Below are 14,888 nucleotides of genomic sequence, written 5' to 3' on the forward strand. Positions count from 1 at the left end.
AGAAACACTCCTGTATGTCTGCCGCCTGTCAGAGACCACTTGACCTGGCGCCAGCCCAGCTTCACCTTTGGATAAATCTTTAAATCTTGATTTAAGCCCCAGCCCAGGGTGTGGAGTCATGGGCTGGGAATGAGGTGAGAGGAAGCAGGTACCTGCTAAGAGCACATCGGAGTCACAAAGCAAGACATGAGTGTGGAGGGTCAGGAGACAGGAATGAGGTAGCGGGAGGGGAGACTGAGGCACTGTGCTGTGTGTGTGCCAGGTTTACTTCTAGCAATTCCAGAACCTAAGTGTTATGATCAACCTCAACACAGAAAAGGGAGATGAGACACAGCAGGGTGAAATCACTTGCCCAAGGTCACACAAGAGCTGAATAACAAAGCTGGGATTTGAACTCCTGTCCTCCCAGGAGCTCACCCTTCCATCTGGCTAAGTCCTCAAGTCAGAGTCCAGGCATCACTTCCTCTGGGACTCCCTGTGCACCCCTCTCCCCAAGAGCCCAGCTGGGAAAGATCTGGCCTGTGTGGCACAGGGTGGCTAGGCTGTAGCAGAAAAGCCTCAGTCTTCCTGAACTGAGGAAGTGTAAGTTTGTGGACACTGGAATGCAGGAAAGAGGATGGGGATATGCCAGAGAAGGGAGCCACACAAGGGGGACCCTCAGATCCTTGGCTGACCCCAAATTGTGTGTGCTTCGAGCAAGACCCTAAGGATTCTGGGGTGAGAACAGCAGATGGAAAACAGAGAAGGAACTGAGCAGACATTTCAGTGAACGAATATTATGGGGTGATAGCTTTGAATTTAGGGCTCAGTAAACACTTCAGGTTTTCCTTTGAAACTCTGGGAGGGCCAGGCCTTGGGAGTAAAGTTGACACAGTGGGACAAAACAGAAATAGCCCTTGCTCCAAAAAGGCATTAGAGTTCAGGTAATCAACCAGTAAATCACCTATCCATTGTAATGAAAACCAATTTTCTCCAGAGACGGGCAGCAGAATCTCAAGCCTTATGCTGTACGAGTCACGAGTGCAATATGCAATAGAAAAGACTAGAAGGGCACCTGGCCGGATCAGTTGGTGGAGCATACAAGCTCTTGATCTTGGGGTTGTGAGTTTGAGCTTGAAAATAAATTTTAAGAAAAATCAAGGCAGCAGGAATGTATTTTCAGACAGTTACAAGGTAATGAAGTTTATATCCCAACAGACAGCCCTACAAGAAATAAGAAATCTGTACTACATACGGAAGTGATTCTGGATAAAAGACAAACAAAAGACAAAAGACAAAAAGGAATGAAGATCATGGGGGTAGGTAGCTGTGGATTACTGACTGCTTCAACAGTGATGTTTGAGGGCTTTAAAACATGCACACACGTGACCACAAGAGCTTTCTAGGTCAGGGAAGGCATATTTCAGGAACTTACACAGAAGTTTTTGCATTGATTTACAGCAGGGTGTAATGCAGTCAGGAAGCATATTATAATCTTTAGAGTAACCAAGAAAATAGTAATACAAATCTTTAAAGAGTGAACATAAGAGAGAAATGTATTTATTAATCCAAAGCAAGATGAGTTAGGAGAGCTAAAGGAATAAGGAAGGGAGGAGAGAAAACAGATGGCGAGGTGGCAGACTTAAACCCGACTCTATCAATCATCCACTCAAAAATATGGATCCAACAGTGACAAAGACCATGGTTGTCACGCTGGATGAAAATCATAGTCTCACCTATATGCTTACTAGCAGAGACCTACTTTCAATATAAGAACAGAATGAAAAGGACAGGAAAAGACACACCATGTTAGCACTAACCACGAGAATGAGAGTGTATGTAGCCATTCTCATTTTTAAAAAAGATTTTATATTATTTATTCATGAGACACACACACACACAGTGGCAGAGACACAGGCAGAGGGAGAAGCAGGCTCCATTTAGGGAGCCTGGCGTGGGACAAGATCCCAGGTCTCCAGGATCATGCCCTGGGCTGAAGGTGGCGCTAAACCGCTGAGCCACCTGGGCTGCCCAAGCCATTCTCATTTTGAAGTGATGAGTAATACAGCTTCAAAACATATATATGAAAGAAGACCTGGATAAATGCACCATCATCGCTGGAGATTTTAACACACTGCTCAGTAAATGACAGAAGCAGGAAAAAAGTAAGCAGAGACACAAAGATTTAACTAAAACACTTAACCAACTTGGCCTCCTTTGCATATGGGGACATAAGGCCCAACAAAATTAGGCCCAATTAGAATTCTTTCCAGTTGCACATGGAACACTTAACAGACAAATCTATGGGCCATTAATCAAGTCACATCATCATGAAATTGATGTTCTCTGACCACAGTCCCATTAAACCACAACTCAATCACAGATAAATACCAAACTCTCAACACACTTCTAAGTGATCTGTGGGCAAAGGCAAAAACACAACAGAAATGAGAAAATACTTTGAACTGAATGAAAATGAGTTAAAATTCTGTGATCTGAGTGCCCATCTCACCAGCTAGGAAGCAACTGCAAATTAAACCCAAAGAAAGGGAATGAGAGAATATAAGAGCAGAAATCAGATAGAAAACAGAAAAATCAACAAAGCTGAGTTCTTTCAAATAAGGACAAGACCCATGAGGACAAGAGAGGAAATAAATTGCTGGTAATGGGGAATGAAGGGGGGGGATGTCACTACAGATCTCTAAGAGGGCTACTCTGAATGCTTTCATGCTAAGAAATCTGACAGATGAAATGGATAAAATAAACACAATTTACCAAAATGGATACAAGAAGAAACAGAAACCCTGAGTAGCTCTGTAGCTATTAAGTAAACAATCTGTAATTAAAAATATTTTAAAGAAAATATTAGGGCCAGATGACTTCACTGATGAGTTCTTCCAAACATCAGAGAAAGATATGCCAATCTTACACTCAGCAAGGGCAGCCTGGGTGGCTCAGCGGTTTAGCGCCTGCCTTCAGCCCAGGGTGTGATCCTGGAGATCCGGGATTGAGTCCTACACTGGGCTCCCTGCACGGAGCCTGCTTTTCCCTCTGCCTGTGTCTCTGCCTCTCTCTCTGTGTCTCTCATGAATAAATAAAATCTTAAAAAAAAAGTTACACTCAGGAAATAGAAGGAATGTTCCCTAACTCATTTTTATGACACCAGAACTGGAGAAAAGAAAATGAGTATCTTTCATGAACACAGATGCAAAAATCCTAAATATTAACAAATTGAATTTGATATAAAAAGGATAATAAATCATAACCAAGTGGAATTTTAATTACAGAGCTACATGATTGGTTATTTTTTTTAAAAAAAGCACTAAAAGTAATCCACTAGAGTAACAGAAAAAAATTTCAATACAATCAGAAAAAGCATATGACAAAATTTAATGCCCACTCATGATAACACTCAGGCAACTAGGAACAGAAGGCACTTCCACAATCTGATAAAGAGGTATGTCCCAAACCCTAGGGCTAACTAACATTCTGGTGACAAATACTGAACATTACCTCTGCTCAGGTTTACATTACCACTGCAGTGCCACATTGTACAGGAGGTTCTAGCCAGTGCAGTAAGTTAACAAAAGGAATAAAGAACAGGAAAATTAGAAAAAAATTGTCCTTATTTGCAGATGACATGATTATAGATGCAGAAAATCTTAGGTGATCTAAAAGTTTAGAATTTGTAAATCATTTTGACAATCTCAAGATACAAAGTTCAATACATTAAAAATCTGCCATATTGCTATGTATTTGCAACAACTGGAGAAGTGAATTTGAAAACTTGTCTCCTTAAAAGATAAGGTGACTAAAAAGATGTTAAGTCTTAACCCCAAAAACCTGTGCATGTGACCTTACTTGGAAACAGGGTCTTTGCAGATATCATGGGAGGTGATGTCATGCTGGATGAGGGTGGGCCCTAAACCCAATGGCTGATGTCCTTATTAGAAAAGCAGAGACATGGGGCCCCCGGCTGGCTCAGTCTCAGTCTGTGGAGCATGTGGCTCTTGATTTTGGGTTTGTGAGTTTGAGCCCCACATTGGATGTGATTAAAGTCTAAGAAAAGATACAAACAGAGGGAGGAGACGTGAACTCAGGAAGAGAGACTGGAGGGACACCTCTGCAAGCTAGGGATTGTCAGTGGCCACCAAGAGCTAGGAGGGAGGCATGGAATATATGGCTCTTCACAACCTCTAGAAGGAACCAATCCTGTGGGTACCCGTTTTGGGTATATATCCTCTCAGGGATTTTGGGTTATATCCTCCAGGACTGAGAGACTAAATTTCTGTTGTTAGAAGCCACCTAGTTTATGGCACTTTGCTACGGGAGCCCCAGGAAACTAAAGCATAACCCCATTTATGATAATGTCAAAAACCTAAAATGCTTAGAAAAAATTCATCAGAAGTTTGCAAACTCTCTACAACAAAAGCTACAGACTACTGCTGAAATTGAAGAACACATCAATGATGAGACATCATGTTTGCAGACTGGGAACTCGGTAGTCTCAAGATGTCACCTCTTCCCAGACTGCTCTACCCACTCGACACAGCCTCAGCCATAGTCGCAGCAAACCTCTGCACACTCCAATCACATGTATGTTGGAAGGCCTGACACTGCCCCACCGGTTACAGTTTTCCATCCTCTCCTCTCTGTGCTTCTTTTTTGGTAATTTCTGTTCCTATGCCATCAAGTTCATGGGTGTTTTCTCTGAGGTTTCAGGTCTGCTGTTAATTCTACCCAGTGCATATTTTCATTTCAGATATTCTATTTTTTCTTTAGAACTCCACGTAGGTCTTTTTGGATCTCATGTCTCCCTTCATTTTGTTCATGGTTTATTTTACAGCTCAAGAGTGACAATAGCCATTTTAAGGCCCCTGTCTGCAAATTTACCAACTGCCATTTTGGGGTCTGTTTCTATTGTTTAGTATTTCTCTTGATTATGGTTTATATTTTCCTTCCCCTGGGCATGGCCTGGTAATTGGTAATTTCTGCCTGGATTCCAACATCATGACTTTTGTTTGGTGTGGGCTATATTTGTATTCAAGAGTGTTGGACTTTGTTCTAGCGTGCAGTTAAGATACTTAGGTTTGCTTTTAGATATAGATTTTACTCTAGGGCTAATTTCACCCCGCTAAGGTCACAGCCTTCTGAGGACTCTACTCCGATGTCTGCACTGTGCATTACAGTCTCTCCACCATGGCTGCTGGGGACACTATGCCAGCCATACTGCTTTCTGGTGATTTTCCTTTGGGTTCCTGGAAGCTGATGCCACACCTGCATGATCACTTGGTTGTAGGGGACTCTGCAGGCCCCCAGAGCTCCTTATGTACAGCCCCTCCTGTCTGGAAACCTGCCTCACAAATTCCAGCCACCCCGGGCTCCCCAAATGCCCATCTCTGCTTGCCCTGCTCAGAAGGCCTGCTGGGCTCCCCTCACCCCCACCCTCCCTCCTGGGCCTGGAAACTACCTCCGGGCAGGAAGCTGGGGCACCTTGTTTCCTCCCCTTCACTCAGAAAACACTGCCATGTGCTGTGTCTATTCTAACATCTAAAAACGTTGTTTAAACAACTTCCTCCGTTTTACAATGGTGTCTGACAGTTTCTGTGGCAGCTCATCCTTCACGGGTGCCACGGGCACACATTTATGACTCTTCTTCTCAGCCTACATTATCTTGTCTGTGGAGAATGATCTGGAGGGCTCCCAGCGACATCGTTTAATGTGAGTTAACAGTTTGTGACTGCTTGAAATCCCGCTGTGAGCTCTGCCTCCTGCCTCTCGGGGCTTATTCTTCCATTTCACTAGTGGCTGCAGGACAGTGACTGCTGGTCACTATGAGGACAGAGAGCCAGGATTCAAGTTACTTCAATTCTGTCATTCTGGGGGTGACTGAGAGCTTTCATTTGGGTTTTTTTTTTTTTTTTTCATTTGGGTTTAAAACCGAGAAACAAAGTGACCTGTGAGGCAAGTTTTTTCTTCTTCTTTAATCTTAATGAATTTAAGAAATGTTCATCCTTTCTGTACCATAATACTCATTTTGATAATATTTTGGTTTAATGGTAGGAGTATGTAGAGAAGGTTCAATAAAAGGACAGTTTTATTGTTTTCTAGCCATTGTTATTTTATTTCATCTCACAATTACCGTTACCATGTAAAGGAGGTGATACTCCAACGTGGTCTACATGAGGCTCCCCCGGGGCCGACTCCCAGGCCTAGGCCGTGTGTAGATAGCAGCACTGGAGCTGGATGGTGGCAGATGCACCTAGGGCTGTGCCTTCCCCCTCTGTAAATGCAGTATCTGGGTGTGAGGACACAGCCTCACATGGGGCGGGGGAGGAGGGGGGCGGGGGGGGGCACAGAACAAGTCTTCAGGCCCGGGTCAGCCTCATGGGCACTCTGAACTAGGGAAGCCCCGCTGGCCTCCACCCTCCACTTCCCCCACCCCTGGCCTCCCAGGCTCCAAATCCATTCTGTTTTTAATTTCTGAGGCCTGGGAACTGTCAAGTGACGACCCCTTCTTGGGGAAAGGGCCGAAGGAGCAGCAGGGACGGAGGTGTACAGCCCTGGAACGAGGCATAGGTGGCAGCCTGTGCAAGGGGAGGCAGCATAAGTATAGTGGGCACCCAAGGCTTGCCCTCACCACTCACGGCCCTGCTCATGTCGCACATGGGACCCTGTGGTTCCTCAGTAGCCAACACGGCCTCCCCACAACAGGCGGAGGCTGAGGCCCAGAGGTGGGACCACCCCTGGGGAGAACAGGGCGAGGCAGGGACAGGGTCTTGGGGGCCTGGGCGGGCAGCTTCCCCAGAGAGCAGGTTCCCCCACAGACCCCTCCCAGTGTTTGCTCCACTTGCCCAGGCAGCCCCTGCTCCCCACTTGCTCTCCCCTTGCTCTCACCAAGAGAGGTTGAGGCCCAGGCTTGGGGGTCCTGGAGGCCTTTCAAGGACACAGCTCCAGCTGTGGTTACTGCCCAGCCTGTTCCTCGCTTTGCTGGGTCACCCCATGAGCAAAGGGATATGCTCATCCTTCTTCCCACCTAGGAAAAAAAAGCAAAACAAGCCAGCCAGCCTCTTGCCCTCACATTCCTCTAGCTACTGCCCTATCTCCTAATCCCAGACCTGCCGTTCCCACCCTGGTTCTCCTGCAAACCAGCTCCCACTGAGTGGTGGCCAAGGTCACCCCAGTGTTAGAGCCCTGTGCCAGCCCCAAACCCCCCTTGACCACAGCTACCCTTCTCCTCAACTCTGGTTCTTGGGCCTGAACCCCTGAGCCGTCCAAACTGGCTCCTGGGTAGCCTCACAGGTTGGTGAGTGTGGGGCCTTCTGTCCATGAACAACACCCCCCTATGCTAGACATCTCACCTGGGTGTCCAATGGGCACCTCAGACCTGATACCTCTGCAGGAAGGTCAGCCCCATCCTGCCCAGGGTCAGACCAAAGCCTCAGAGGGCCTCTTGCCTCCTCTCTCTCCTACCTGCATCTGTCTGTCCAGAAGTCCTGTGGATGGAACCGCAGAGTATTTCCAGAGTCTCTACAAGAAGTGGTGCCCTCATCACTCCCCCTTCACTCAGGGGCATGCCATATCCCTAGGGCTGCACACAAGCAGGTTTCCCAAGAGGAGGGAGCAGGGGGAGCTCCGGAGCACTCTGGGAAGCGGGTGGGAGCAGGACGGGCTCTGCCAGAGACTCAGATCGCAAACCTCCTGGAGAGATCGCAGAGGAAAGGAACCATGGCAGCATTCCCATTTTCATCCTAAATACTGCTGTGTTGCTCCATGTTTATACCCGATTTAACATGACTTTTCATAGTCTCACCAAACATCACGATCCCGCCCTCCCCCAACTGGATGGTGCTGCCCATAGGCTCTATGAATCCCAGCCTCCCTAGGTTAGAATGCAGGAACAGCCTCCACCCCCCTGGCTGCTGCTTGGTGGTGACTGCTGCCTTGACACCAAACCCTCTTGAGTATCTGGCTGGGCTGTCCCAGGGCTGGGCCCTGCCTGGTGCATGGGAGGCCCCCCATACACCACTGCATGGAGAGTGGGGGCGCCAGGACCCTGAAACTGTTGCCAGGGGTGACCCGGGAGATGCTCCAGGGCTGGTGCCCAGGGGCCCCTGGGAGGGCACTGCCTCCCCCCATGTGCCCTGCCCCCCACTCCCCCAATCCGCCACCACCCCCAGCAGAAAGCAACCAGACGAGGTCTTCTGCTGTACTAATGTATTCCATCTTTCAAAAAGAAAGACATGATTTTAATATTACTTAACAATATGTTAAAAAAGTAGCCAGGCAGGCCTCCGTGTTAATACAGTCGTACACTCTCTAACAGACTTGATGGTGTGAGTACTGGGTGGGGTTTTGTTTTGAACTTTCTCATTCTGCAAGGGATCTTACACAAGCTGGCTACAAGTCAGGGGGGTCAGACACAAACAGCGCAACGTGTACACTCTTAAACAGTAGATTGTGGAGGAGAACGAAGCGCGCCTGCCCGCCCAGCCCGCCTCAGGGGGACGCAGGACACACGAGAGCTGAGTGACGGCAGTGCCCCCGGCGGGGACAGATGACAGGACGGGGCGAGATGCAGAGGCAACAAGCCACGTGGATGATGAAACCCGTCTCTGGCCACGTGGTGGAGAACTGGCGGGAGCCACTGTTCCAATCCGACAGCACAGCACTGCGATCGACGCCTCACTCACAGACTACACGCACACGAGCTACCGATGCGGGCCGAGCTGCAAGTTCTCGGTCTGGGGGGGTCTCAGGTGCGGCGGCCCACCCGGCACAGCCCTGGGCAAGCACAACAGCTCCGGGGCCTGGCCCACCTCCCGCGCACTCCTCTTCAGGCGGTCCTCATTCAGTGGGCAGCAAAAGTGGCTTTTTTCAAGCTAAAATTGGACCAGTTGATGGACAGTCTTTGCCGGGTCTGTCGAGCGGAATCCAAACAGAATCTGTGGAGACAAAGAGCCCAACAGTCATGGAAGGAAACAGCCTACTCCTGAGTAGGTGCTGGCAAAGCCTAGCCTACTCCTGGGGACTGGGAGTTGGGGGAGGGGGACTCAGTGTGCCAGACCCAGCATCAAGATCCCCTCCACCCCAGGCTGCCTGGCCACCCTTCAGAGTGGGGAAGGGCCCTGGGGAGGGCATGCCCCTCCTTTAGGACCCTAGCCAGTGCCCTCAATGTCCTCTGCTGTCCTCCAGGAAAGCTGCCCAAGGTAAGTTTCTGGAAGAGCCCATCTGAGAATGTGCAACCACCCTGCCCTCTCCATGTGTCAAGCCACAGAGATCCCACCTCCCCTCATTTGCCCACAAACGCATGAGTGCATGCACTATGAATGGGACTTTTCATAGTGAGACTTGGTCACAGCACTGCCTGCCATCAGCTCCTGGCGCTCAGGCCCAGCAGGCGCAGAGGAGTGCCCTCGGGCCTCAGGGCCAGACCCGCACGCCCAACAGTGCTTGCAAAAACACCTGCTTCCCAGGCAACAATGGCCGACTCTGAATTAAATGAGGAACATTTTCTCTCAAAGACCTTTACTCTGCAGAATTTCTGACGTTCTCACCTGTCCACATCTCATTTGTGTCACAGAAACTGGAATTAAGCCTGAAAATGGTTACTGCTGACACACCACCAGAAACTGAATGGATTCATTTACACAGTGGTTAACCTGACCACCTGCAATTTCTGGCGCTGCTCACCCGGCGGTCTGAGGTGGACGGAGTTGTGTCCCCCTGCATCACCCGTCCCCCCTGCCACCAAGCACCACACCACCTCCCAGAATCCAACCTCTCTTTTCCTGGCCACAGCTGGTCAAAACCCAAGTCCTAGTAGTGTTGCCTTTCCGACTCCACCGTCTCCTCTTGTTCCAGCAGGAGCCCCCTGCTCCTCTCCACGCTCACAGGTGTCTCCAAGCCAACTGAAGCAAGGCCTCCAACGGGCCAGCACAGAGGCCATGGTCACCAGCTCTGCCGCCTCCTCCCCACACCGTGTGCCCGGCTCCCCTGCACCTGACACCCCGCTGCCACCTGCCCATCAGGCCTCCGCGTGGTCAGCTATGCACCACATTCCATGGACAGAGCACATGTACATGAGTAACCACACTCCAACCCAGGGCAAGAAGCTCGACCCTGCCAACCCCATGGCCCTTTGCTGTCCTCTCCCAGGGGAGCCCACACCCTGGTGTCTGGGACCATCAGACTGATGATCTCACAGCTCAACAACGTCTGCCTGTGCTTACTTCCAAACTTACAGGAACAGAATCATCATGTATGTCTTTCTTACCGCGTTCAATCCACATCATGTTGTGCAATTCCTCCATGAGGCCATAGTGTGGTCATTTCCAAGGTGTGAGAGCTCACCCCATGGGACTGACCCGTGGGTGCCGCTCACGTGGTTCTGCCTGAGTGGCCTACATGTGCACCCATGCGGGACTTCAAAGCTTGAGTCGGACAGGAGGAAGCGTCTCTGCAACTCCCTGGCCACATGATTCACGTGACAGCCCACCCGGCACTGCGTGTCTTTTCCTATTCTGAGTATTTCTATATCCTGATATGCACCCTTGGTGACATGCTGCAGATACAGTCTCACTTTAAAGAGCTGTTGATTTTAATGTCATTTAACAACTTTTTATTTTATGGTTGGTGTTTGTAAGAACTCTTTCCCCACTCTGATGTCAAAAAGATATCCCCCTACATTCCAAATTAAAAGGTTTGCTTTTGACACTGAGAATCTTAACTTGTCCAGAGCTGACCTTTAAATATGATGCGAGGTGAAGATCCAATTTAAAAGTTTTTCTTATGTCAACTTTCACAGCTCCATCTATGAACACACCTTTATTTCCACAGTGATCTGCCTGCCTTTTGTCATAAACCAAAGCTCAGTGTTTGTATAGTCTGTTTCTGGGCTCCGAAGTCTGCATGAATATCACAATGTTTTCATAATTATGACTAAGTCTTTGTAACAGGTAGAAAAAGGAATCCCAGTTCTTTCTATTCTAGGAGGGTCAGATCAACCCTTTATAAATTTATTTGGTGAACATAATACACATACAGAAGAGTAAACAGATGTGCATGATACAGGAAAACTTTAAGGCAAACACTGGATCACAGCATCGAGCCGTGGGACAACTAATCACTATTCTGGCTTTTTATGTTGATAATTTCCTTACTTTTCTTTACAGTCTTAACACCAATGTATTGTTTAGTATCCCTGAATGATCTACTTTACTTAAATTATACTGAAGTATAATTTATGTATGATAAATAGCAGTTACTATAGAGTTCATAGTGCTGACAAACATATACATCTGGGTAACTATCCCCTCAATCAAGACACAGAACACTTCCAGGAACCCCTCTTTTCCCCAGGCCCGTTTGTTGTCATCTCCTTGCTGCCCCAGCCCTAGGCAAACAGCAATCTGTTGTCTGTCACTATTTGTATTTTGTGCATTTGTATTTTCTGGAATCTCATGTACATGGTACTTTGCAGTATGGACCTCTTGTCTGGCCTGAGATCCGTCTATGGTGTATGATCAGGAGTATGCTTTCCACCACTGAGTAGTGTCCACTGGATGGACAGAGCACAGTTTATTTGCTCATCTGTTCCGGATACCTGGGTTGTCCTGTTTTTGGCTATTACAAATAAAACTTCTGGAAACATTCATGTACAAATCTTTGTGTGGTTACATGCCCTTCTCGAAGGCAGACAGCCAGGGGTGGAGCTGGTGGATTGAATGGTGTACATTTAATGGAAAGAACCCAGAAGTCCACTGACAGATGAATAGATAAAGATGTGGCGTATACAGACAATGGGCTATTACTCAGTGATCAAAAAAAAAAAAAAGAAAAAGAAAAAGAAATTTTACCATTTATAATCATGTGGATGGAACTAGAGGGTATTATGCTAAGCAAAATAAGTCAAAGAAAGACAATTATATGATTTCAATCAGATGTGGAATTTAAGAAACAAAACAGAGGATCACAGGGGAAGAGAGGGAAAAATAAAACAAGATATCAGAGAGGGAGACAAACCATAAGAGAGGCTTAATCACAGGAAACAAACTGAGGGTCCCCAGAGGGGAAAGAGGTAGAGGGGACAAGGTAACTGGGTGATGGGCATTAAGGAGGGCACGTGATGTCATGAGTATTAGGTGTACTACAGGCTGATGAATCACTGACCTCTACCTCTGAAACCAATAAAATATGTTAATAATTGAATTTAAGTAAAAAGAATTTAAATATACTTTAGTTGCATCTAAACTGAACTTTATATAATGTATTGTGTATATTCTCATGTTCTGCCTTTTGCCTACTATTCTTTTTTTTTAAAAGATTTTATTTATTTATTCATGTGAGACAGAGAGTGAGAGAGGCAGAGACACAGGCAGAGGGAGAAGCAGGCTCCATGCAGGAAGCCTGACGTGGGACTTGATCCCGGGTCTCCAGGATCACGCCCTGGGCTGAAGGCGGCGCTAAACCGCTGAGCCACCCAGGCTGCCCTACTATTTATTTTGTAAGAACCATGTTGCAGACTGCTGTAGTTCATTCCTTGCTGCTGCTGTATACAGCATTCTGTGTGTGACTGTATCACGTTTCCACCCTAAAGTGTTTGAAAAACACTCAATTTTATAGAATCCTTCTTGGGTTTTAAAATCTACAGATAGGGGATCCCTGGGTGGCTCAGCGATTTGGCGCCTGCCTTTGGCCCAGGGCGCGATCCTGGAGTCCCGGGATCAAGTCCCGTGTTGGGTTCCCGGCATGGAGCCTGCTTCTCCCTCCTCCTGTGTCTCTGCCTCTCTATGTCTATCATAAATAAATAAATTAAAAAAAATAAAATCTACAGATAAATTTAGGGAGGTGAGATGGCTTTATGATATTCACTTTTCCTATCAATGAACATAGGATGTATTCTAGGTCTTCAATGCTCTTCACTCATGCTTCACTACCTTTTATACATCAGTTGTGGGCAACTTATGTTAAGATTTATTCATGGAGACTGCACAGATTCTGGTGCTATTATAAATACTGTCTTTATTTAAACTATATTTTCAGATTATGGATGGTGTAGAGAAACTAACTTTTGTACACTGATCCTACAGCCAGGCCCTTTACTAAATTCTATTTCTTGCTAAATTCTTTTGTAATTCCCTTTGTAGACAATTAGTTCACCTATAAAATGGAATTTTATTTCATGCTTTCCACTCAAGCGTTTCTCTTATTATGCTACCTAGGAAGGATGATTTAAGGAAAGCATCTTTGTTTTTGTACATGTGTCCATGTTTCCTGTTTTAGAAAATGTTTCATGTAGACCTCTCTTCTCTTCTCTCTTTTGGTAAATCTCCTTTTCAGGTTAAGGATATTTTCTTCTACTACTAGTTTGCAATTTTTTAAAAATTAATTGAATGCTAACATTCTATCAAATGTTTCAAATGTTTTTTCTGAACCTATGGAAATGATCATATGGCTCTGCTTTAATAAATCAATTTAGCAAAGAGCACTTGTGGATTTCCTGATACTAAATGCTCCTTGCTTTCGTTCCTGGGGTACAACAGTTTGGTCATATGCTGCTTTTTAAAATACTGTTGGATTTGGAATGTGAAATTATTTCTTGATTTCATCCAATTAGTATTCATGACTGAAAGAGATCTGTGATTTTTCATGTTGTCTGGCTGCTTTTAGCAGATTTTGGTATGAAAATCTTCCTTCTCTCATAAAATGAAGTGGGGGCCCTGTGCTATCTCTTCCTTTCAGTTCTCTGGTAGAATCAGGTACAAGGCTGGATTATTTCTTTGAAGTTTTGGGAGAATTCTCTGCACAAATGTCAGATGTAGTATTTCAGTAGGATTACTTGTAACTCCTGATTTCTTTGATGGTTACTGGATCATTCAGGCTGTTTTGTTATTAGTGTGATTTTGTGTTAGTTTTAAAATTAACTGTGAAGTTGTTCCCAGTGTTCTGTTCTATTTGAATCATTGCAGTGCCTGTAGCTCGGCCCACCTTTTCACTTACACAGTCATAACATTAAAGACGCCCTTTCATTACAGAAGGTGTCGAACCCACACCAAAGCAGTATGATGATGTGGGCGCAGCCATGGTCCAACTTTGATAACTGTCAACATCCTGGTTCTCTCCCAGCTGATTATTATATTGTGTCTTTTTCCCTATTTTTCTTGACCAGTCTCTCAAAGGTTTATTTAATTAATATTTTCAGAGTCAAAGTCTGGCTTTGTTGATATTTTCTGTTTTATTATTGCTTTTATGTATTATGTCTTTTTTTTAAAGATTTTTTTTACTATTTATTTATTCATAGAGACAGAGAGAGAGAGGCAGAGACACAGGCAGAGGGAGAAGCAGGCATCATACAGAGAGCCTGACGTGGAACTTGATCCAGGGTCTCCAGGATCACGCCCTGGGCTGCAGGCGGTGCTAAACCGCTGCGCCACCGGGGCTGCCCGTATTATGTTCTTTTACTTTCTTTGGGTTTATTCCCTAGTTTCTCGAATGACATCTGTAACTCATTAATTTTCAGGTTTTTAAAAACTCACTTGGCAGCTTTAAGGCTTCACTGAAAGAGCGCTCGAGAGTAAACCGTGTCCACATCCCACAGGTTTTCACATACAATGTTTTCCTTAGTTTCACATATTTTTAAATGTCTACTGTGGTTTCTTATTAAACCCATTAGTGCATGTACTTTCCAATTTCCAAATATTTAAGGACTTAAAATTGTCAACTGCCTACTTAAATGTGGTGTGGTCAGAGAACACAATTATACACATGCATTATCTGAAACTTCTAAGCTTTTTTTCTGCAGCCCAGTACCTGCTCTACTTCTGAGCGCCTTGTCTGCCAAGAACACAGACACTCTGTTCCCTGGAGGCACTTTCTTTCTTTCTTTTTTTTTTTTTTAATATTTTATT

General features: G+C 45.9%; 1 protein-coding gene across 5 annotated transcripts in view; it reads right to left on the reverse strand.

Moving 5' to 3' along the window:
• Window positions 1–8,181: 8,181 nt before the first annotated feature.
• The window catches only part of FAM193A (family with sequence similarity 193 member A), a 165,930-nt gene continuing 159,223 nt past the window's right edge, over window positions 8,182–14,888 (reverse strand). For all 5 annotated transcript variants that reach the window (XM_025438338.2, XM_025438336.2, XM_049108570.1 and 2 more), the window contains one exon: window positions 8,182–8,924. In XM_025438338.2, coding sequence (XP_025294123.2) covers window positions 8,831–8,924 — 94 coding nt within the window. In that variant the 3' untranslated portion in view covers window positions 8,182–8,830. The remainder of the gene's footprint in view (window positions 8,925–14,888) is intronic.

The sequence above is a fragment of the Canis lupus genome, chromosome 3 (genome assembly GCF_003254725.2).
Source record: "Canis lupus dingo isolate Sandy chromosome 3, ASM325472v2, whole genome shotgun sequence".
Taxonomy (NCBI): Eukaryota; Metazoa; Chordata; class Mammalia; order Carnivora; family Canidae; genus Canis; species Canis lupus.